General features: G+C 42.3%; 1 protein-coding gene across 8 annotated transcripts in view; it reads left to right on the plus strand.

Moving 5' to 3' along the window:
• Positions 1–23060, plus strand: part of mast2 (microtubule associated serine/threonine kinase 2) — a 158914-nt gene that overhangs the window by 91245 nt on the left and 44609 nt on the right. For 6 of the 8 annotated variants that reach the window (XM_071486596.1, XM_071486598.1, XM_071486593.1 and 3 more), the window contains one exon: positions 5410–5441. In XM_071486596.1, coding sequence (XP_071342697.1) covers positions 5410–5441 — 32 coding nt within the window. Of the gene's footprint in view, positions 1–5409; positions 5442–8635; positions 9501–13641; positions 13840–23060 lie in introns of those variants that run through there. The other 2 variants (XM_071486599.1, XM_071486600.1) reach the window with 2 other exon arrangements.

A 23060-nucleotide genomic window follows, 5' to 3' on the forward strand; every position in this document is an offset into this window, starting at 1 on the left:
AAACGCACAGACACACACACTGTACATATAGATTAGTTAGACATTTTGTAGACACACACTATTGTTCACACACTCAGGAGAACGTCTATCTCATGTCGGGTCCTGAAGGCCTGTTTCTTGGATAAATGCTGCTGAATGTGTTTGAGTGTTGATAAACTGCCTGAGTTTTTCTATGATCATGGTGTGTGAGTGTGTGATAACCCCCCCACCCCCCCAACTGTTTTTAATTTGTAATCAAACAGGACAAAATATATTCTGTTACAATCCCCTCCACTTTAACCTTAAAAGATATTAAATATGAAATTTTAAAAAATGAAAATAGCATTTCTTATTAATAAGAGGAATAATTTGAATGTGCATCTTTTAAGCCTCTTCTTTGGGGTTTTGATTCAGCTGAATTTACTTAGTTGCAGCTGGAAGCTTTTTGCTGTTGTGCTATTTTTCCACTAACCAAGACAAAGTTCAGTTCACACAGGCAGCCACAATTAAAGTTACCTTCACTGGATCAATTCTCCAAAAAACACAAGGTGAACAGCATATTGATCACCTGTGTGTCAGGAATATCAATGAGTGTGATGGGATGGCAGAGTTGGAAAGTTAACATGAGGTCATTTCATTGTGTTGAACTTCACAACAGTCGTCAGTCGGCAGGTGAAGGTGTTGGGGTAGAAGTACATGAACAGATTTCTTCTCCTCTTCAGTCCTTACAGAGAACCTGCTGGTTAAAGGCAGCTTACCTCTTTCCCTATAACACGACTTTTCTGTGCACATTGAAAACATTTAACTTCTTATGGAAATAGAAACGTTGCTGCCTCCTCTCACAGAGCTCCTCAGAAAACCACCTCTGTTCCCAGATATTTACACTGATCAATAAATTCAGCTGCACTTCCATGTATGAGGGTCTGAGATGGTGAGTGAGGTTCTATCATGTAATCATTTTGTCCCTGGTTGAATCTTCTTCCATGTGACTCACTGCTGGTAAACTGAACATGTTTTAGTTTTGGACACTCTGGCTTCTTCCTCAGTTGTGATCAGGTGCAGGCTGGTTCTGGTTCTGAGTTTGTGAAATTTTGAGAACTTATTTGACAGAACACTCAAACTCTGACGTCACATCTTTACATGTTTAGACCGACCTGTTACCTCCACCCCCCACCCCCCTTCTCTCACTCCATCTCTATAATTACATTACCCTCCCTTTCTCCCTCTCTCGGCCATAAAGCGTATTATCGATGCCTGTATTCCATCGGGCAGATTGCTCCAGGCTTTGTGTTCTGCTCCTCTTATCCTCCTCGTCACCAGGGATAATTTAATCACGGCTCACTTTGTGCGTGTTTGGTTTGTTTAACACAAGCAGGCTGCTGCTGTGTGTATATTTGTGTTTTTAGATTGGGCATTAGCTCTTCCTCTCCCCTCTTGGGTTATTTTGATAGGGTGGCTTTGGGGTGAACGTCCTCCCTCAGGACTCTGATAGCAGCTGACACACACACACACACACACACACACACACACACACACACACACACACACACAAACACACAGTATAATGCAATAAACTGTCAGATGAGGGTTTCAGACGAGCATCATTTCACATTACAGAGCCTTGTGTGGGCGGATAGATGATAAGAGCATAAAGTACTGCCATCTGTAGAGAGTCGACCTGAGGGGGGAGGCGGGGAGTGGGGCTGGGGGGGGACAGGTCATGAGGGAAAGGTTCAGAGGTCGATGAGAGTGATGGAAAAGGTTTCAAGAGGCTGTTAAGTAACTCTTTTTCTTCTCACTGGATGAAACGCTCCATTTTTCATTTCGCTTTAATTTTTTTTTTTTTTTTACACATGCTGTGTGTAAAAAGGCTCTTCTGTGTATAATCATCTAAATCTTATATTGATTCTGCTCCAAATTATTCGATGACCTCATTAGGAGTTTTTAAAATGACATCTGCCTTTTGTCATTTATGGAAAAATCCAAAATATAAATCGGAAAATATTTAGTCTGTGCAGCAGATGAATGTGAGAACACAAATCAAACATCACAGCGAAGTAACAAGAAGACAAATTAATAAAGACAAATAATTAGCAATATTAAACATCACGTACTCTCAAAATTAAAGCTCTCATCCAGTGATTTGGTTTCATGCTCCAGTAAAGTGGTAAGAGGCAGATTAAAGAAGCAGAACAGTGAAACTTGAAGCAGCAGAGGTTGAGATGTTCTTACCTTATTCTAGTGTGGATCAGAACCAGAAACACTGAATCCTACATTTCCCACAGTGCACCTCAACAGGGATGTTCAGTAAACTCTCTTCAGTTTGTAACACAGGCTGAAAATAGTTGAATCTACAGAGAGAATGAGAGCAGTGTATTATAGAAAAAAAATAAATTAAGGAAAACATTTTTAATTTAATATTAGAAAATAAAAAGAAAAAAAGGAGAATAAAATAAAACAAATTTAAATAAAGATACAGACGACATTATACAGCAGGCTGAGTAGGACTCAGTATGACTTATCTCATGTTAGGCATCCAGAGTGTAATAACAATAACAGGCCCAGAGTTTATAATGTGTGTCCCTGCCTCTTTACCCAGACCTCATGTTGACCTCCAGCTTCTGTCATCGTCTCTGTTCTGTTTGTTTTCGTCTGCGCTGAGTTCGGCTGTGTGATGTTTCCAGTGTCATCAGACGTGACATTTTTAAAAGAGGATTAAGAGCCGCTCTGCTGTAACGAGCCTGAAGACCGGCAGTGTAAACACAGTCACCTCCTCTCCTGTGACGCTCGAGCCACTTCCTGTTCCACACACACACACATACTTGTACTTCTATCTTTGTGAGGACACTCATTGACATAATGCATTCCCTAGCCCCTTACCCTAACCTTAACCATCACAACTGAGTGCCTAACCCTGACCCTGACCCTAACCATAACCTAAACCTAATTCTAACCATAACTCTAAAACCAAGTCTTAACCCTCAAAATGTGATTTGAAGGAGTCTCAAAAAGTGAGGACCGGCCAAAATGTCCTCACTTTCCCAAAATGTCCTCACTCTGTTAGTAAAATACTTTTTTTGGTCCTTACTATGTAGCAAGTACAAGTACACACACACACACACACACACACACACACAAGCTGGTAATGGTGTTTTCTCTCTGCTGGTCCGTTGTAGTGATGCTAAAAAATTGGGAAAAAATTAGATGTATCTTGTCATAACACACACACTTCTCACACTGCAGACCTCAGCCACACACTCAGTGTCTCAGCTAAACTCCATGATGTCCATTAGCTTATCTGCACAGAGAGACATGAAGAGATAGAGGGAGTTTATCTGACTCTGATGACACAGCCGGCCCACGCAGGATCACTGTGTGTGTGTGTGTGTGTGTGTGTGTGTGTGTGTGTGTGTGTGTGTGTGTGTGTGTGTGTGTGTGTGTGTGTGTGTGTGCGTGCGTGTGTGTGTGTGTGAGTTAATAGATGGTGTGGTAGGCCCTTTCATTGATCAGAGAGCAGGATATTTTTTAAACATCAGTGAATCACATTTAACTTTTAATTTCCAGATGTTATCTGGTTCCAGCTTCTCATGTGACAGGGAAACTGAAGATGTCAATGTGATCTCTGAGAAATGAGTGTGAACACCATTCATCACTCATTTTAACATTTCATAGACTAAACAATTAATCAAGGAAATAATCTGCAGATTAATTGATTAGGAAAATCATCCTCAGCTGCAGCCCTGATTGGTTTCAACAGTCTGCCAGTAAAACTTTATTATTACCAAATATTACCTTTAAAAAAACAAGATAACGAATATGGAAATACAAAAGAGTTGTGTGTGTGTGTGTGTGTGTGTGTGTGTGTGTGTGTGTGTGTGGGGTATTCATTCCGATGGACACTGATGAAGGTGTTAATGATGCTTTTCAAAGTAAAACCAGCTGTTGACCTACTTTGGGAACCTGGCAATACACAGCATCCAGCATCCATTTACCACACACACACACACACACACACACACACACACACACACACACACTGATTAGTACTATTGGCCAGATGGTGCTCTCCAGGAAGGCTGTAATGTAGGTGGTCTGTCTCAGGAGGTGTCAGGTCACAGTTACTCAGCCTGTGTTTGAGTTCTTTGTTGCTCCATCTCATTCACATCAGAACGAACAGTAGATATTAGCACAAAAATATTGAAGCTTCTTCGACCTTCTTCACTCATTCAGATTCAGAAGTGGCAGATTGGTTGCTTCTCATACTTGTGGAGCTGCCAGGCCTGTCTGCTAATGAATTAATCTGTAAAACCAACAGCTTTGTGCTGTCGTGTCTGTAAGCCGGTGGTGACTATCCTGACTCTCCTCCACCCCCCTGTGGTCGCCTGCAGAAGCTGCAGCTCAGGTGCACAAAGGAAACGCACCTTTTCATACATGGACACAAGTTTTTCTACTCATTCACAGTGAAGAAGTTCAAACAGGGTTTTTAAAGAGTGGGCAGAAGGGTCACATGGTTCATGCACAGATTTAGCGTTTGATGTCCAGATGTGGAAATGAGACCAGTACAGAGCTGATTCACATACATGTGAAATAAATATACATTTTATAGAAAAGCACATAAGTAAAAAATTATATATGAAGCCTGAAGAAATTATAACATTTCATATATTGACATATATGTCTAATCTAATCCATACAAATATGTATGTTACATAAATAAATATCCATCCCAAAGCCTGTCAGTATATGTTGATATTATAAACAGTAGGGTCCAAAAGTCTGACATGTTTAAAAGTTAAAAAAAATCATATAAAAGCATATAGATTGTTTATATGTGTGTTGTTTTGATAAACTTGCAGATATAAATTAAATATATATCGTTAACATATATGGTCACATGTTATACATGTTATACCATATAAAAATGTCATCATATAGATATTTTTAATACATGTACATATACAAATTTAACTGAGTATTTCATATATCTTCCAAACTTATATCTTCATATATCCAGAGGATGTATATATGTGATGATAATAACATATTTGACATATTTGGCCACATCACTCTTGATATAGGCACATATGTCACATATTACATTTCTGTAATGAGTGTGCGTCTCATGAAATTAATTTCATTCTCTACTGTCCTTAATTAATTGCAATAGATATTTGTGTCATTGTTTGATTGTGTAATTGTGCCACTCATGTTCAAATAAAGTGAGTAGTAAATCCTGAAGTTGCTGCTCAGTAACTCTGCAGACTTTATTATGCCACAGTGACACCTGTTGGTCAAACAGCTGTACAACACAGTGCTGCACTGTTTGGCCTGAGTAGAATGATGGGAACCATTTGATTTATTTTCATAAATAAGCTGGAAAGTGATGATTCAAATGATTTAAAACATTTCTCTCTTTCTTGTGTCTTTCAGAAGGAGCTGAGCCTTCCCAGGAGAGGCAGTTTGTAAGTACCCATCCTCCTCTGTGTTTCCTGTCTGTCCGGGGCCTGACCTCCTGTGGTAAAGCTCTGAGGATGCGATGCAATGAGCCACACAGACACACACACATTAGGTGGTAAAGGTTGTGGAGGAGAAGCTGCTGTTCCACCTGCTAACATTTGTCAGTGTGGTTCAGTGGAGACTTTGAGTTTCTGTCTGGTGTGCAGAGTTAAACTGTAGTGTGTGTGTGTGTGTGTGTGTGTGTGTGTGTGTGTGTGTGTGTGTGTGTGTGTGTGTTAACTGGATTGTGTGTCTGCTGTTGTTTGCCTAAAAAATGTCTTACTCCTTTGAATATCACTGAGGAAACAGTAACTCCAGTTTGTTTGTTTTTTCTTTTTTTTTTGTTTCAGCTGTTAATTCATGCCAAGTTACACAGAGAGCTTCCAGTAAAAGGTTAAAGGACAAATGTTATAGGCCACTGAGTTGTTGTGTGTGTGTGTGTGTGTGTGTGTGTGTGTGTTGTGTTTGCATGTACCAGAACAGCTGAGTATCCCACCGTTGATGGATGCAGACCTATTTATAACGGTGTGCGTGTATGTGTGCGCCTGGCAGCTGATTTATTGTCCTGCTCAAAAAGTTCGAGATGTTTGGAAACAAAAGTCAGACACGATGTCACACCTCTGACAAACTGGTGGAATATGAGGTTCATCATCACAGTGAAATGATCCTAACTAACTGGAGGGGGGTTGGTCATGCTCTTCACTCACTCTGGAGTTTCCCTGAACGACCTTAAACACCACAACAGCAGGGGCAGGATGAGGTGCAGGTCAGGTGTTTCAGTCACTGCAGTGAGAGACAGGCCACAGATCAGCTACACCTGTTTCAAACATCTTCACATTTTAAAGTACTAGTCATATTTGTGATCATGTTTTTGTAGGGTGAAGCTTTAAACCGACAACTTCTTTCCCTGGAGCAGAGTCCATGTAAATCTGTACACACACAGTTATTCATCTGCCTGAGTACAAGGTTGAAGTGTTACTCAGGTTTCCATTCAGGATGTGATGTTTACACACCGGCACTCAACCGGGCCACTCAACATACCCGATTATTGGCAGGTTTCAGATCAGTCCAACAGCTGACAGTACAACTGTTAAAACCAAGGACCTTGAATCTCAAGTTTTTGTGGAAAAAAGTTACGTGTTGTCAAGGTTGCTAGGTAACAGGAGCCGTGCTTTACGATGCAGCAGTCAGGGCGGCACAGCTGCTGGCACGAAATGAAAATCCTCTGTAGACCAGACCGTCTTATTTCGGTTCGGCCTTTGTGGTCAACAACAGCTACGCAGGGCAACACCCTGCGTCCCCCGAAAGACGGTGCCCCTGGACTGGGACACAGCTTCTGAGTCTGGCAGGAACATGAATCAGCTTAACCTGTTATTTGTCCAGCACTTAAGGGACAATGACTAAGAACAATCAAAGTATTTATGCTCTGTAGATTGTGTGGTCTTCGGGCTCTGCTGTGAGCTTGGGGCCAGCATGTCGCCCGCTGTGAAGCCTCTCTGAGTGAGTTGGCTGGCGGCGGCGGCGTCCTGATGTCTGCTGAGCGCTGCCACAGCTCTGTTTAATGGACACAGTTCAGGAGCCGGTGGCACTGAAACAAGTCTGTCTTCTGTCTCTGATTGTCAGGTCAAAGACACAAAGTCCTCTCTGCCTCATCTGTCACTTTTCATTTTCTTTTTCCTCTATAATCTTCGTCTGGTCCACACACAAATCAAATGATACATTTACATATGCGCCAGCTGTACGTAAAGTCCCTTATTATAGAAGCCACAGTGCCATCTATAGGCCTGAAGTCATGTCTGGAAAAACCAATAAACCAACGCTGTCACAAGAAATTCTGTCTTTGAATCAGTAAGAGACAGAATTTTGAATCGATTTTTTTTTGCACCTCTAACTAAAACTTTGCACCTCAAATTAAGTACTTAAGTAATTTGTTTCCACCTCAGTGTGTGGACAAATGATCTTAACTCAAATTCCACTTAAAAGACTTTTAGGAACTTTCAGCTGCGTGTAGAGATCTTCATCAGCGGCTGAAAAAGTTGAGTCACATTGATATTGAATCACCAGGTTAGCTCACAGTAAGTAAGATTATAGCTGCTTACTTGGCATTAAACAGTATTTTGTCAATATATTTACTGACAACGGTAGAAGATGCCTGTTTGCTGTTGGGTTTGTCACTGATTCAATAGTAGCTGGTATCATTTTAAAGCAAAAGTAATCATTCCTCTGTTGAGAAGACCTGGAACAGAGTCGTATCAGGAAAGAGCAACCTTCAGTGTAACAGACAGCAACAGTTTCTCATGACACACACACACACACACTGGTCCAGATTGGTGCCTAATCACATCTTGTGTCCTGTGGCTGCTTCTGCGTCAGTCCACTAACCCCTCCACATTAACACAGAACCGTCTGTGATCCGGCCCATTGTTTATGAATTAGCGATCTGGCATGTGAGCTGCATTTAGCTCATCAGGGTCGGCGGTGTCCCCCGGCTTCTCGGAAACCAGATCAGACACAGAGAGAGGACAGCTGCACTTCCTTCATGGTCTCATAATATCAGGACAATGTCCCCTGTGTCAGCGAGAGGCAGAGAAATTTCCCTTTAAGGTCTGAACGTAACCAACAATTTCACAAATAATTTTATTTTAAATAAAAACATAAAATAACACAACTTCAAGTTATTCAAGTGAAGTTATAAAAAAAAAATCTAATAATACAGAATAAGTAATTCTAAAAAATCCATTAAAAAAAATCAGTAAATAAGTAGAGAAACATTAGAAAGAGTTTTTGATCTCACTTCTGAAATTCAAACTTTCTCGTTTTAATGAACACTATAAGTGATAAAGACCTACTGGTAAAAACTGCTGTTTTTTTTATTATCTAATAAATAAACGTAATAAATGTGTTTATTAATCATCGTTGTTACAGCTTCTACATGACGGAGCCTGAACTTTTGGAAAATACTGATACATTTTTTGTTTCATTATAGAAACTATAACAACTAAAATATTGACAATACAGGTAGAAACTGTATAAAAAACTATTAATAATGTGTGTGAAGTAGTAAATGGAACATTTCAGTCTTCATCCTCTCACCCTCCTCTCTCACCCTCCCCCCTCCCTCTGTCTCTCTGTCCCTCCTGCGGCTGTGTGGAGGATACAGTCAGTCCTCTCGTCTGACAGCTGAGACTTCCACAAACTGACAGGGATTAACTGAGCAGCCTGTACCCAGGAAAGGCACTCTGTTCCTGGGGAAGAGCAGGCAGGGGCGTCCCTCTGAGCCTTCTGTCTGGTTGATCGGTCGGAGCAGGAGCTGAGGGTCAACTGAGCACAACTAGTCTGAACTTGACGGATCAGTCTGCTCTTTATTATCTGACGTGATGGAACTGCTCAGAACTTGACGTCCTCTCTGAGTTTGTTGGATTATTTTCATGCAAGAAGCAGAAGAGGAGTTTGCAAATAGACTCTAAAGGATTTATAATTTGTGTTGCTGTTGTTTTTTTAACTTATTTTGGATTATTGTGAGGAAGACAAAATGAGAAAGAGGAAATCCCTCTTGAAGTTGCGGTGTAATATACCCGGAGTTTGTTTGTTCGGCTCAGAGAAATGTGTGTGTGGTCTGCACGTAGCTCCACAGACTGTGTGTGTTTGTGTGTGTTGTGAGGCAGTCTGTCAGTGTGTGACTCAGCAAGTCCATGCTTGCTGGTGAAGGAACACTCTACCCCAGATACCTCACATTATTGTGTGTGTCTCTGTGTGGAGATAAGAGCAGGTGCTGACGTAACACACACACACACACACTCTCTCTCCGATCATTCCTTTATATATAAAAGTGTTGTCAGTGGTTTGACTCATGGAGGACTGACTGTGGGACTGGTTTTGGAGCTTCAGTGGTCAGTATGTGTTCGATGGACAGATGAGCCGATGCAGACCGGTGGATTATTAAAGATTACAGCTGAGCCTTTTGTCCTGGGACACAAGATGAAGAGGAGGAAGGAGAGAGCAGGAGCCCCACACCTCCGCCTCCAGTAAGAGTGTGTGTGGACTGGATGTCTGAGTGTGTGTGTTATGTGAGTGAGAGAGAGAGAGAGAGAGCAAGAATGTAGATCAGATTTGTGTCAAGGCAGTCAGTTGTGTATTTTACTTCCTTCTCCTTTTAACTTTTCCATTTCGTCTCTACAAGACAAGAATATCTCCAAAAATGCAGCGTTGCCCTTTGAGGCTGCCACCAGCTGCAGCTATGAAAGGAAAAGTTAAACAGCTTGAGAAATGTGCTTATTCACACACAGTCTTTCTGTCATCAGATCATCTGATGTTAAGGAAGTACTTATTTTAACCCAAATGACCATCTTTTCCTAAACCTAACCAAGTCATGACCGTTATTATAGCAACCATGGCAACAAAGGCAGGTATACCACTCTAGGTACAGTCTGTATATATTATTGTAACCATGACAACCGTGGTCTGGTACACCTGCTGTCATAGGGGCGCTGTTGACTGGTCGGTGTCTGTGGTTAGAGCACTGACAGATCCGGTCAGTGAGCTCCGAGTCTCTGTGCAGACACTTGGTAACCTCACCAGTCTTTATGCTAAGCTAGGCTAACCACGTCCTGTCTCAGCTCTGCAGTTCAATGGAAAGACAAGAGACTGAAAAGTGAATAAGTGTATTTGTAAAACAGTTGGACTGCTCTACACACATACACATAAATGTCACGTTACATGAAAATAGTCAACAACATGCCTGTAATGTATTCGCTGTAAAGTTACTGCTGCTCTAACTTTGGAAATTGCTTTTACAATATAAAATATAATATTAAAATATAAGAAACCATATCTGCTGTGTGCGTCCTCCACTGTCAGCAGGAATTATTTAATTAGCAGTGGAATAAATTTCCCAGAAACTATCAAATCTGCTTAATATAATAAAACCAGACTGGTCAGAGTAAAAGTGAAAGAGAAGGAGAGAGAAGAAGAAGCCTCCCCAAAATAACTGTTTTTAGTCATACACTGTCTCTGTACGCCGCATCATTATCACTAGAAATATGTCTGTGAACATGGGTCCAGCTGGGCTCATGTTACATCCACTCATTCATAATACAGAACATGCATAGTGTACATGCAGACTGAGTCAGTGAAACACTCTGACGCTCGGCTCAGATGGAAAACCAGGAGGAGACAGAAACATGAGAAGGTGTGAGAGGGAGGGAAGGAAGTCCTTCATCAGCTCAACAGGCTGCAGTCACTCTCACACACACACACACACACACACACACACACACACACACACACACACACACACACACACACACACACACACACACACAGAGTGTCTGAATAAGTCTTAACGTTTAATTAATGATGTATAACACTCAACAGAATAGTTTAGAGTTGAATTAAGTTCCTTCCAGAAGATGCATTGCTCAGGCTCAGTTATATTCAGAGGAGACACTCGTGTAATTTCCCCTCCCTCTCCAGGTATTAGTTACAGCCCCAAACACCTGTTTAATTTCCCCACCAATAATTAATATCCCCTCCAGACAGAATCGCTGTGTTTTAAAGGAAATCTCTGAGTATTTATTCCCTGCTGTCACTCAATTCAGTGGGCTGTGGACACCCTTGAAGGCTTTTGATTAATGTGAAAGATAAAAGTCCATTTACTGAGACACATTTTCACAGTGTTCAGGCTGGAGGTTCAGCTGCCTCCATCTGACAGATGTGTTGACCTGGGGGGCATTCAGCAGCAGAGTCTTGGTCTTAACCCAGTAACCGTAAAATTACTTGTGTAAAAATGTGCTCAGATACAAGAACAAAGTACAGAGTAAATGTTACTGCGTTACGTGTTAAAATGGGGAAGAGGAGGGGGCAAAGAACATGGTGATAACAATAATATGTGATAAAACTATTAAATGAAAGAACATCTTTTGGCTACCAGGTGCATATGCATTGATATTTCATTGCATATGTGCTGTTCCCAGGTGAGAAAGCACCAACCAGTGTTGCACACACCTGTCTGAATGTCAGTCTGCGTCATCTGTAATCTGCTCTTAATCCAGGTTCTCTGCCAGCTCAGTCACATCTGAAGGATCCACCATCAGTATTTCAGTATTCAGCATTAGCCACACCCAGTATGCACCTGCTGGTTACGTAACATGTCAGGTGTGTTTGATTTGGGACGTATGTGCCGGCCGGTGCGTCCAATCAGCAGCTTCTCAGCAGCAGCTGCTGGTTTAATCACAGCTTCATCATGTGACTTTTGTTTTTATTCTGTAACGATTTTGACTTTTAATGTAGCAAAGTAAAATATTTGAGTTGAGAAATGTTTAAGTACAAGTAAAGTTACTGATGGTTTAAAATACTCCAAAAAGTACAAGTACACAAAAAACTTTCTTACCGTAACAAGAGTAAATCTGATTCGTTACTTCGACCCCTGGTGATGTCATCACTGCAGTTATACCTGTCCTGTAAAACTCATGAGTGCCTGTGAATGCAGCTGAACTCATTCATCTGTTTTCCTTATAGAATATTTTATGTATGTTTTTGTGGCATGAAAGCTGAAGCTGGGGCCACAGATGGCTCCGTGTATGTTCTGGAAACACTTCACATATTAAAATCTGTGAAGCCATGGACCCCCCAGCAGGTGGTCTCACCCATTATGTCCTGCCCAGCAGGGGGCAGGGGACATGGAGACAACCACCATAAGGCTCTAATGCCCTGCAGGTCTGTGCCAACCTCCAGCTGAACTCTGTGGAGCAGAGGCAGATTTCTGTCTGTTTCTGAACACACACGTTTTTATCTCTATCCACATCAAGTTCGACTCTGTCCTGTGACAGAGCCAGTGATTATTGGACAAAATGAAATAAGTCTTAAAATGACTGAATTCTTTGGTTCTGCAGTCGTCTCATCTCCCCCCGTCTTGACACAGCTCTGTGAAGTAGATCCAGAACTTTCTGTCCACTTGTCTCCAACTGTGATGAGTTAGGGCCTGAGGCTTTCTGCCTGCTGCGAGGGGACATCTTAGGCAGGCAGACAGAACGGATCAGTGGGTTGAGCCTGGCACTGCTGCTGCTCAAATACTGAGAACTGGAGCTTTACTCTCCCACAATATGATCTCAATGCTCCGAGCTGCTTTGTGTCAAAAACTTCGACCAGAAACTCAGAAACAAATTTACACCAACGACTGAAAATGTCTGAAACCAAGCAAGAAAGTTAACTTACTGAGGTCCTGATGGACAGAAATATTCCAATTTACCACACAGGAGTTTTACTAAATGATTACTGATTCATGACATTTTTTAAAGGGGCACTGCACTAATTTTAAATACTGTTTGCTAGTTAACCGCAGTATTGTGCAGCCTGTCAAAGACATCACAGTGGCATAGAAAGGGGTCCTCACACTACAAATACAGCAGAGAAGCCCTGGGTGGAAGAAAAATCTGAATATCTCAGCCCCTGTTGCTTCAGTTTTAAATCTCTCTCTCTCTCTCCAACCTTAATGCAAGTGCAATATAAGTCCTGCTTTAGGAAAATAGCACTAAATAGTTCCTTTTTCAGGTCACTTTTTTGACCACAGATCCAGCCACAGCTCTGGTCAACAGTCCCAAACCTAAATGTATTCAGTGTAGTATCACATCAGACTAAGAAAACCTGAAAAATATTCACATTAGAGAAGCTGCTACCAGAGAAGTCATTTTTATTTAAATGACTAATTACTTAACTTGTGCTCATGGTCCGATATAACTGAGCAAGTTTAACAATACTTTTGGCTCTTATGATTTGTGACAATAATAATTGAACAACAAATTATTGTAGCCAAACCTATTAAAATGTGTAGAAACTCAACTGTAGTCTTAAAATTATCTTTGTTATCCAATTATGTAGATGATCTTAAATCCAGTGTACAGTGCAGCAGACAGACAGTGCAGGAAAGTTAAAGAACATAAGGACGATGTTTCCACTCTGTTTGTTAAATTCAATCAAGCATCACAACGTCTGATCACACACACACACACACACACACACACACACACACACACAAACACACACACACACACACACACACACGTGTCCCGCTGAGCAGTCTTCATCACACATCTCTCTATCCTCACCCTCCTCTCGTCCTCTTTTCTTCATCCTTTCTTCTTCCCCCTCCCCTCCCTCCTCTGTTGGCAGAATCTGGTCGCCGGCTCAGCTGCGTTGCCATGGCAACAGCAGCCTCCTCCAGCACCTGCTGTCCCCCACTTCTTTTCATCCCTCCGTCGTTCCCCCCATCGCCCTCTCTCCCTTCTCTTCGTCCTCTCCCTCCCTCTGTTCCTCTGACCGCCCTCTATCAGCCCCTGTTCACCAGCGAGGAAACCCCTTCCTCTGGAGGTAAGATTCTTGCTGTGCATCGTCCCCGTAACACACCTGTTTGTTTGGAAGCGTGCGTTGTCTTCTGTTTGCCTCCATTACTGAGTCTCCTGACCTTCTGTGCTTGTCGGCCGACGGTCATGTTCAGCAGGAGACTGCTCAGATGAGGAAGCAGCAAACAGCACTAATGAGCTGCGCGTTTTCTGTTGACACCAGAAAACAGTCGGCTGCATCAGACTTGTTCTGGCTTCTTTTAAAGGGAAACATTTTTCTCACTAACACCCCGTTTTGTCCAAATAGTTGAAAGTGTTGAGTGTTTAACATCGTGTCGCATCCCCTCCCTTCACCTCTGACCTGCTCCATACTAGTATCAACAGTAGGTCACTTAGGTCGTTCACCCCAATGTCTATAAATTCTTTTTTTCACTTTGGACAGAGACCACACCAGCTGTATCCCCCTTTATGCTAAGCTAGGCTAACTACGCCCTGACTCCATCTCTGTACTTAAAGGTCCCACATTGTATAAAGGTAGATGTCCATGTGCTTTTTGATTATAAAGCAGGTCACAACAAAGCAGTCACTGCCCTCATTCACGCCCCAAGCCCCGCCCACCAGGACCCACCATCCACCCTGCTTTCTCTGAAATGAAATCTGCTATATTTTTAATGGATCACTCAGAAAACATAATGACCTCTACTTACTTAACTTACTAACTAAACTCAGGACCTTCAGTTTTGTAGTCTGTCTGACCATGAAGACTGTTCTAAGCGGACTGATGATTTAAAAACAACTTTATCTGCCACATCATTTTTAAACAAGAGAGAATAGCAACAGTTGGTTGGGTTTGTTTGTAATTTGTTGTTGTGCGACTCATGTTGTAATGAATGGATGGAGAAAGGAGACATGTAGAGGTGATGCTATCACATCTTCAGTAAACACAGCAACAGAACTGTGGATATGCAAGATCTGTATCTGACCACTTAGTGATGTTCAGCACTGCCAGCTCCTCCCTGAGGGCTCCGGGAATGTTGGGAAGCGGTGCGCCCGGAGCAGGGGTTATGTCAGAGTAGGGCTGGGAGGTATGGACCTTCTGTCCCAGTGCTATTTTATTTTTAAATCGCAGTATCAATACAGTATATGGAGACATACACTACTGAGGAACACCCACGGTTTTCTAGTCTATATTGACATTTCAACGCTTTAAGTCAAGTGAAAATCTTAAACGGTACAAAGGTCAGAGGTCAACTGCCCAACATAAAAAACCATAAATGTTACAGAAAACAGGTCTTTTTCTGGGATGAAGAAACTGGGCCACACCTTCGTACTCTGCGTCCTCTGAAGGATGCAGGACAGAAATGAAAAAATGATTACATTCTCCCGTTGATGTGCAGCGTTGCTCTCAATGATATCAAAGGGAAACTAACCACAGTATGAACATTACAGCAAAATCTCTGACATGTCACAGAAATAAAATTTTACTCCTCTAGTTCAGATGTGAGTAAAGTTCCTTAAAAGATTCCAGCCTGTGGTGTAAAATGACTAAATTATGTATCAGAGGATTCTAACCAGCATGTACTCATAACATAAAGAAACACCAGCAGCTGTATTTATAATGGGCAGATAAATCAGTGATATGGTTCAGGATGGAGTCTGGCATCTGGCGATAAACATCTGTAAATCAATAACCGGTCTGTCCCTGCTCTGTGAAGTCAAAAGAGCCCCACTCAGAAACAGGGATGAGAGGAAGAAAAGAGCATCAGAGAGAGAGGGAGAGAGAGAGGGAGGGGGAAACTGCTGAGCGGAGAGAGAGAGAGAGAGAGGGAGGGAGCAGCTCTCACACACACACTCGCTGTCGCTGGTGTGACAGGTTGAAGCCAGCGTCTGTTTGCTAACCACGTCCTCTGCTGAGTGCCGCCGTGTCAGAGCGATGGTCGAGCGTCTGCGTTAGCGTTAGCATGTCTGACTCCTTCTGGACGGTGCTCTCCAATTTCTCGCTGCCTGAGAGAAGCATGCTGCGGCGCTCCAAGAGGTACACGCTCGCATCACATCCATCCTTCTCTCATGAGTTCATCTGCCTTCCTCCTTTCCATCTTTTTCTTTTTGTTTTAATTAGTTTTTTCCCCCTGCTGCACGGATCCCTCTTTTTCATTTCTCTGCCACTCCATCCTGTTTTTTCGTCCTCCTCCTCCTCCTCTTCCTCCTCCTCTCTGCATGTCTTAGAGGCTCAGCAGGAGTTGCTCCAACATGAAGGTCAGCTAACTTGATTTGTCTTTTGATGGATAAACAGGTCTCTGTGTCTGACTGTGTGTGCGTGTGTGTGTTTGAATGGTAGTTACTGTCACATGTAACGTTGCTGGCATGCATCCTAGAACTGCAGTGTGTGTGTGTGTGTTTATTAAATTTCCTCTGTCTGCGTACAATGTGCATGATTCTGATGCAAGTCCAGGTTGCGAGGCGTGATTTGACGTATGTGCACAGCACTGTTTGTCGTCATTAATGCTTCTCTTTTCTGTCATTCCCTCAGTTGACCTCTCCTCTTCCTCTTCCTCTTCCTCCCCTCTCTCTCTCTCACTCTCTCTCTCTCCTTCCCTCTCCCCCTCTGTCTCTCTGTCTCTCTCTCTGTCTGTCTGTCAAGCCAGAACTGGCTTCTCCAACAGGAAAGAGAGGCAGAGACAGAGCTGTACTTATCACTTTGAAGCTGCAATTTTCCTCCCCCTCCCTGTAATAACAGGGGCAGCTGCCACACACACACACACACACACACGGACAGATTTCTTCTTCTGTGCTCCCTGTCACCACCCCCTGTTGTGTGTGGTTGTCTCGGCAGTGTTTTTAACAGAGAGAGGTTGTGAGACAGGAGGGACTCCTGCATAGCAACAGGCTCTGGCAGTTTTTGGCTCTGTGTGGACGGAGTCAAGAGCTCGTGTGGAGCCATAATCAAGACAAAACTGATTCGGAGCTCACACAGAGCGAGCGATCTGAAGAGCTGCCTGCTTTTTAGCATCACTTAACCGCAGTCAGATAAAAACACACAGACTTATTTTTGGCTGCTCCACTTACCTACTTCTCACAGCCTGTCTTATGCAGAAGTATTACCTGCTTGTTGTTTGTGCTCCAGGTTTGACAACGTACTGTTAAAGACAAGGTCGTTGTGTCACGTCACACAGTGAAGAGTGTGTTTGCAGTCGTGGTCGGAGTCTGAAACAACTCGACTAACTGTTGCATTGTTCTTCTTTGTAATGTGTTTTTACTTTAGGGTGTTAACCCTCTAGCTACTTACTCAAACTCACAGAGCGGCAGCGATAAGGGACACACAAACACACACACACAGTCACACACACTCTGCTGTGGGCCTTCACATTGATTTCCTGCGGTGGCTGTAACCTGCAGACCAACGTTATTGAGTGGACTGTGGGAAATGAGTTTAGTCGTAGATCTTATCCACATACACTCACCTGCTGTCTGGTGTGTGTGTGTGTGTGTGTGTGTGTGTGTCAGGTGGTTTAGTTGGACGCCCACACAGCTGTTTGCTCATCACCATTTTCCTTTATCTCTCCTGTCAGCCCTGTCACAGCGCTGAGTGTCTACCTCTCTGACTGAGTCTTTATGAGTTTTACAGTAGCAAACTTATTACATCCTGAGGTTATATGCAGTCGCTCATATTGGAGGTAAGATGAGCGAGTAAACACACATCTGCAAACATTTGAATATACCTGCCAGCTTTGTCATTTCACTCAGGTTTGTGTGGTTTCCTGTTTCTCCTCAGTGCCACACATCACACTGTGGCAAAAATCAATATGACTGAGGCAATTGTAAGCAGCATTATATGTAATATAGTAAAACTCACATTCAACACAATGGGACACATACTGCAGTGGAATATTATACACAGTTCTTCATATATGTAAACAAACAATAACACAATAAGATCGTGTCATCATAACAGGATTCCACTAAGAGTCATAAAATATTTAAAAGGAATAGAGGCTCTGAGCCTCTTTTCTGATTGGCTGACTGTTTTCTGACTGAACAAATAAAAATGGAGCAGATTTCAGGTAAACACTCAGAGAAACCAAATCCTGCAAGGTTAGATGATGCGTCCCGGGGGGCGGGGCTTGGGACATTGGTGAGAGCAGTGACTGCTTTGTTGTGACATCACAAAGTTACAGAAGTCCTAGACTTGCTTTATAATAAAAAACAAAACAAAACATGGACATCTACCTTTATAGTATATGGACCTTTAAGTACAGAGATGGAGTCAGGACATTGTTAGCCTAGCTTAGCATAAAGACTGGAAACAGGGGGATACAGCTGGTGTAGAAGAAATCGTCATTAATTAACCTGTTAACATGGTGACCTTCAGACCACACCTGACCTTCAGCTCAGCCTTAATTTTCATCTCTACACACCTGTAGCTGCTTCAGGAATGCACAGTGCCATGATGACACACACTCACACACAGACTCACAAGGTGCAAACAATCCCAGCCACACTGCCACAGATGGTGATGATGTGTCATTTGGTTAACCTCCATGTAACGCACAGTTATGAGACTGACATCCATCCTCTCACCTCACTGATGCGAGTGTATAAATGAGTTTCCCAAAATGTCGATCTAGTGCCTTGTGTGATGTTATCAGAACTGATATCAATGACTGGAAACGAAAAATAAGAATAAGAAAAGAGTAAAATCTAATTTCTCCTGAAACACAAGGAATCATGGGAGAAACTGTAGTTTTAGATTTTACTCATAAAAACTGCTTCAGTCAGAGTAAGTCTTCACCTGCAGCTTATTGTTAGCTTGTTACCTGACAGGCTGCTGCTTTGATGGTGACATGAGGCATGCAAAAGCACACTTTACACACACACACACACACACACACACACACACACACAGAGCCGTCAGTCAGTTCTGCATAATGGATACATGTTTCCCAGCAGGGATCCAAAGCGCCTGCAGGAGAAAGAAAGCAGAAAACCACAGTTACTCTGAGAGCGAGACTGTGCTGCAGCAGCTACGTTTGTGTGTAGAGTAAGAAACAAGTACACAAAGAGTTAGCGTCTGTGGCTTGTCAGCTTATAACAAGTCAGAGGAGTTGTCTCGCTTCCTCTCTCCGCCCAGACAGAGGGTCGTTAAGGTGTCAAATTTGGAGGATTCCTTTTATCTGCTCCACCCACATTCTGTCCTCTCTCTGACCATTACCCCTCCTGTCTCCTGCTTGTCTCAATCACAGACACTGAGTCCAACTTCTGCAGCTCCGTCACTACTTCCTCTCCTCCTCAGATGTTTGACAGGTGCATTTGATGCCTTGGATTGCCTCAGATGTGAATCCATATTCATGAGGCAGCCTCTGAGCTTTGCTCGCGAACAGCAGAGTGAGCAACTGCCACCGTACATTAACCTACACAAACTGAGCCGGGCTTTAGTCTCAGTGGGAAATCACAGTGCTGCAGGTTCAGAGTATCGGCGCCATGTCGTCTCCTGCTAAAGGTTGTTCTTTTGTCCTTTTTCACCCGTTCGTTTTCTTTCTCCCTCTCTCTTTGTGTTTGTGTTTTGCTCTGTTTGATGTGGAGCAGACAGAACCATTCGCTTTTAACAAGGTGTCTCAGTAACTGATGGATAGATTTGCTTTGACATTTGCGATATAAGGTTAAAATGTATTTTTATCCCACACACACTTGATAGTACTCAAACACTAATAATTTCCTAGAAATTACCTGATATATACCTGTAAATTCCTAGAAATCTTCCTGCAGGAAAACAATATAATTTGGTATCAATTACAGGGAAATGGATGCGCTGTCCAGTCTAACTATTCCCGTTGATTCCAGTTTAGTGCTGATGTAACCTAGAGACTGTCTTGTTAGCAGTTTGTTGATAGTACACAGCTTTAAAAAAGAGAATATTTACTTGGGTTTCTGGAACCCTGTCAGTTAAGCCATTTTTTTTTGTAACTTTAGCAGATTTGTAAGCAAAATTTTTCTGCAAATAAGCCAATAATTAACAACTCAACAGCTTGTAATTAATGGATTTTCCAAGAAACTTATTTGAATATTACTTCACCCACATTATAAACGAATGCATTACTGAAATCCCAGCTTTTTGGTTCACGCTTGATCTTTGCTTTGGTGCCACCGTCAAACTAAAAACTTGCACGGGAAGTGAAAATCTAATGAGCAGATTCCTGTTCAATTTCCTGATCACGCTCCTGCAGCCCAAACGAAGAAGCCTTTACATTTTGGAAAATTTCAGCAATATCAGGTCAAAATGTCAACTTGAGCATGTAGCATAAAAGCATGTAGCATTTTTGTTAGAGCAAACTGACATGACATTCACTGGCTGAACCCAGTGACCTTTCTTCTAGGACAAACTTTACACATTTAGGGTAAACAGTGAGTCTGTTGTTGATTTTGTGATGAATATTGCAGACTGAAGGAGGAACCAGTGGGTTTTGTTTCTGGCCATTAAACACACCAGGTCTCAGATTTTACTATACACATTATGTGCTGCTCTTCATCTGCCCACTCCATGTATTTGTGTAGGTGTGTGTTTGCAGTGTGTGTTTAATATCCCATGTTTCCAAGCGCAGCTCTTAAAGAGTTCACACAAAGTGCACAACTCCATCACACTTCCCCGGAAAATTGGGAAAAAGGTAAATGGCAAGAGTGTGTGTGAGTGAGTGAGTGAGTGAGTGAGTGAGTGAGTGAGTGAGTGAGTGAGTGTGTGTGTGTGTGTGTGTGTGTGTGTGTGTGTGTGTGAGAGTGTGTGTGTGTGTGTGTGTGAGAGAGAGTGTGTGTGAGAGAGTGTGAGAGAGAGATGAGGAAATTCCCTGAGCGCTCATCATTGAATATCCAACATGGCAGCTCATCCTTCATACAGGTGTGTGTGTGTTTGTGCGTGCAGGCCACATGCTTCGCTCAAACTGCTGATGCTGCACATCTGAACAGATGGCAGGAGACACACACACACACACACACACACACAAGTAAACAGAATGCCATATCTACATTACATGCAGTAATTATTTGTGGAGTGGATGTGTGAATTGGACACAAACCTGCCATATATCACACACACATCGTAGCCACATGCTGCAACAGCAGAGATGAAAAACTCCACAAAGACAAACCTGAAAAAGAGCCGTCACGCTGATCGTTTGATTTCAGCCTCGGTGGCTTCGTGTGGGTCGTGTGTCTCTGTGATCATCCAGGCGGGTTCGGCCTGTCAGAGTCACTACATTACACAACTACATAATTACAGCCAGCAGATGTGATGAGCCAATTAACACACACACACACTGTCAGTGTGCTGACACCTGCCGGCACCACCAGAGCTTTTCAGCGTCAGTGTGTCCTTATCTTAATTTGTGATTTTTATTCACATCTAGAAAACTTGAACTTGTTTCCTTAACACAGAGAAAGAGTAAAAAGTTTGAAAGAGCTGATTTTGAACAATGTGACTCACAAACAAACACAGTGAAAGAGTCAGTGATGAAATCTTGTGGCAGGATTTAACCTCTCTTGGCAAAATATCTGTCTCTTTTCATGTAGTATTATCCTCTCAGCAAATGAGTTCTGCCCTGATGAAGAAATAACATCTGAAGTCAAGGAAATTATCTTTTTGATAATTATCTTTTTGAATATTGTGTAGCTTGGACTGTGGGTCAGAGAGTTTCTGTGCATCTTTGTCTGTCATTGAAGCTGCAAAACCACAGAAAAAGAAGCATTATCACCTGACGAGCAGACGTCAAGGTGTGTCAGCCTGGATGTTCAATAAATACTTTGATATGTGCCTTAAAGCAGCGTTTGTAGTTAGAGTTGAAGCCGTTACTGGTTTCATGCTAAATCACAGTGAAAATGCCAGACGGTCAGTACAACTGTATCTCTATAACCGTGGTCGATCACTGTGGTTAATTTAACTCTGGAGATTTTTCAGCCTTCAAAACCCTTTTACACCAAAATTAGCAGGTATAGTGTAAAGTGTTTGTTTGTTTTTTCTTTTTAGTTGCTACTGATTATTTAGTTGTGGTTTCCATCATAAAACTTATTTCAAATTATTTCAGTTTGTGTGTTATTAGCTGCTTTTTGAACATTTTCAGCACATTATACTGATTGTCGTGATAATTTTGGTCACTATAATCGTGTAATAAAATTTTTATATCATTTCATCTCCATTTGTCATCAATCCAGGTGACACTGACTCATTCGATACAAGTTCTGTTGTTCTTCTATGAAAAAACAAGAGAAATGTAAATTAAAGAGTTCTGTGAAGCTGCAGTTCAGAAAATACAGTGTTACATTTCAAAGATTTCCAATGTAACACTGTGTCATCATCAATGTAGAGATGGGTCCTATCAGTGGTGTGATGAGCTGTTACTATGTGCAGTGAACGGTAGAGGACCCAGAGTAGATCCCTCAGGAACACCATTGAAAATAACAACTTGCACCACACTCTACCTGAGTGTTTTGGACATGCAAGCTCCTACAAATCTGCTTCTTTAGAAAGACATCATGTTGTTCCTGGAGGCCTCATCATCGCAGCCTCCTCCTCCTCCATCTGTAATTTCCTCTGAGTATAACGCCCCCCACCTCTAGTCTTCACGTACATGCTTGGTTCTGAGCTTCAGAGCAAACAACGAGCAGAAAAAAATGCTGTGAGCCGACCTGTGGGTGTGTTGGAGCTGTTAGGTGTGAAGACTGTCGCTTTGTTTCCTCCTCTTCCCTTCTGTCTGGGGACGGATGTCACAGCTTTAAAGCAGATTGCTTATTTCTCTACAAGCAGCTTTTGTGCAGCAGCACGTGCACACACACACACACACACACACACACACAAACACACACACAATATATATATATACACAATAAATACATTCTCAGTCATAGGGGAGCTGAAGTCAAACCATTTCACAGCAGGATCAGCCTCATTATGACCGTGCAGCCATTAGTGATGGAGCCTGCACCAACATCTCCGAATGTAACACTCCAGTGGAAATGAAGAGGAGCGATGTTTTCAAAAAGCAAACATATGAAGCCTTTTATTATTTCAGCTGAAATGAATTTTTCTTTTTTCTCATGACCGAGCTATAAAAACCAACACGACACCAGACAAAGGATAAAAACATGCATATAGGTGCATCCAAAACCTGAGGGAAATAAAAGAGTCTCAGGCTGTCCAAATAAAACTGCACATCAAATTAAAAGCATAAATACACACATAAATACAGTACTTATACAGGGTAAACC

The sequence above is a fragment of the Trachinotus anak genome, unplaced genomic scaffold (assembly GCF_046630095.1).
Source record: "Trachinotus anak isolate AG129_WGS33_773 ecotype Australia unplaced genomic scaffold, CSIRO_AGI_Tana_v1 ptg000010l, whole genome shotgun sequence".
Classification (NCBI taxonomy): domain Eukaryota; kingdom Metazoa; phylum Chordata; class Actinopteri; order Carangiformes; family Carangidae; genus Trachinotus; species Trachinotus anak.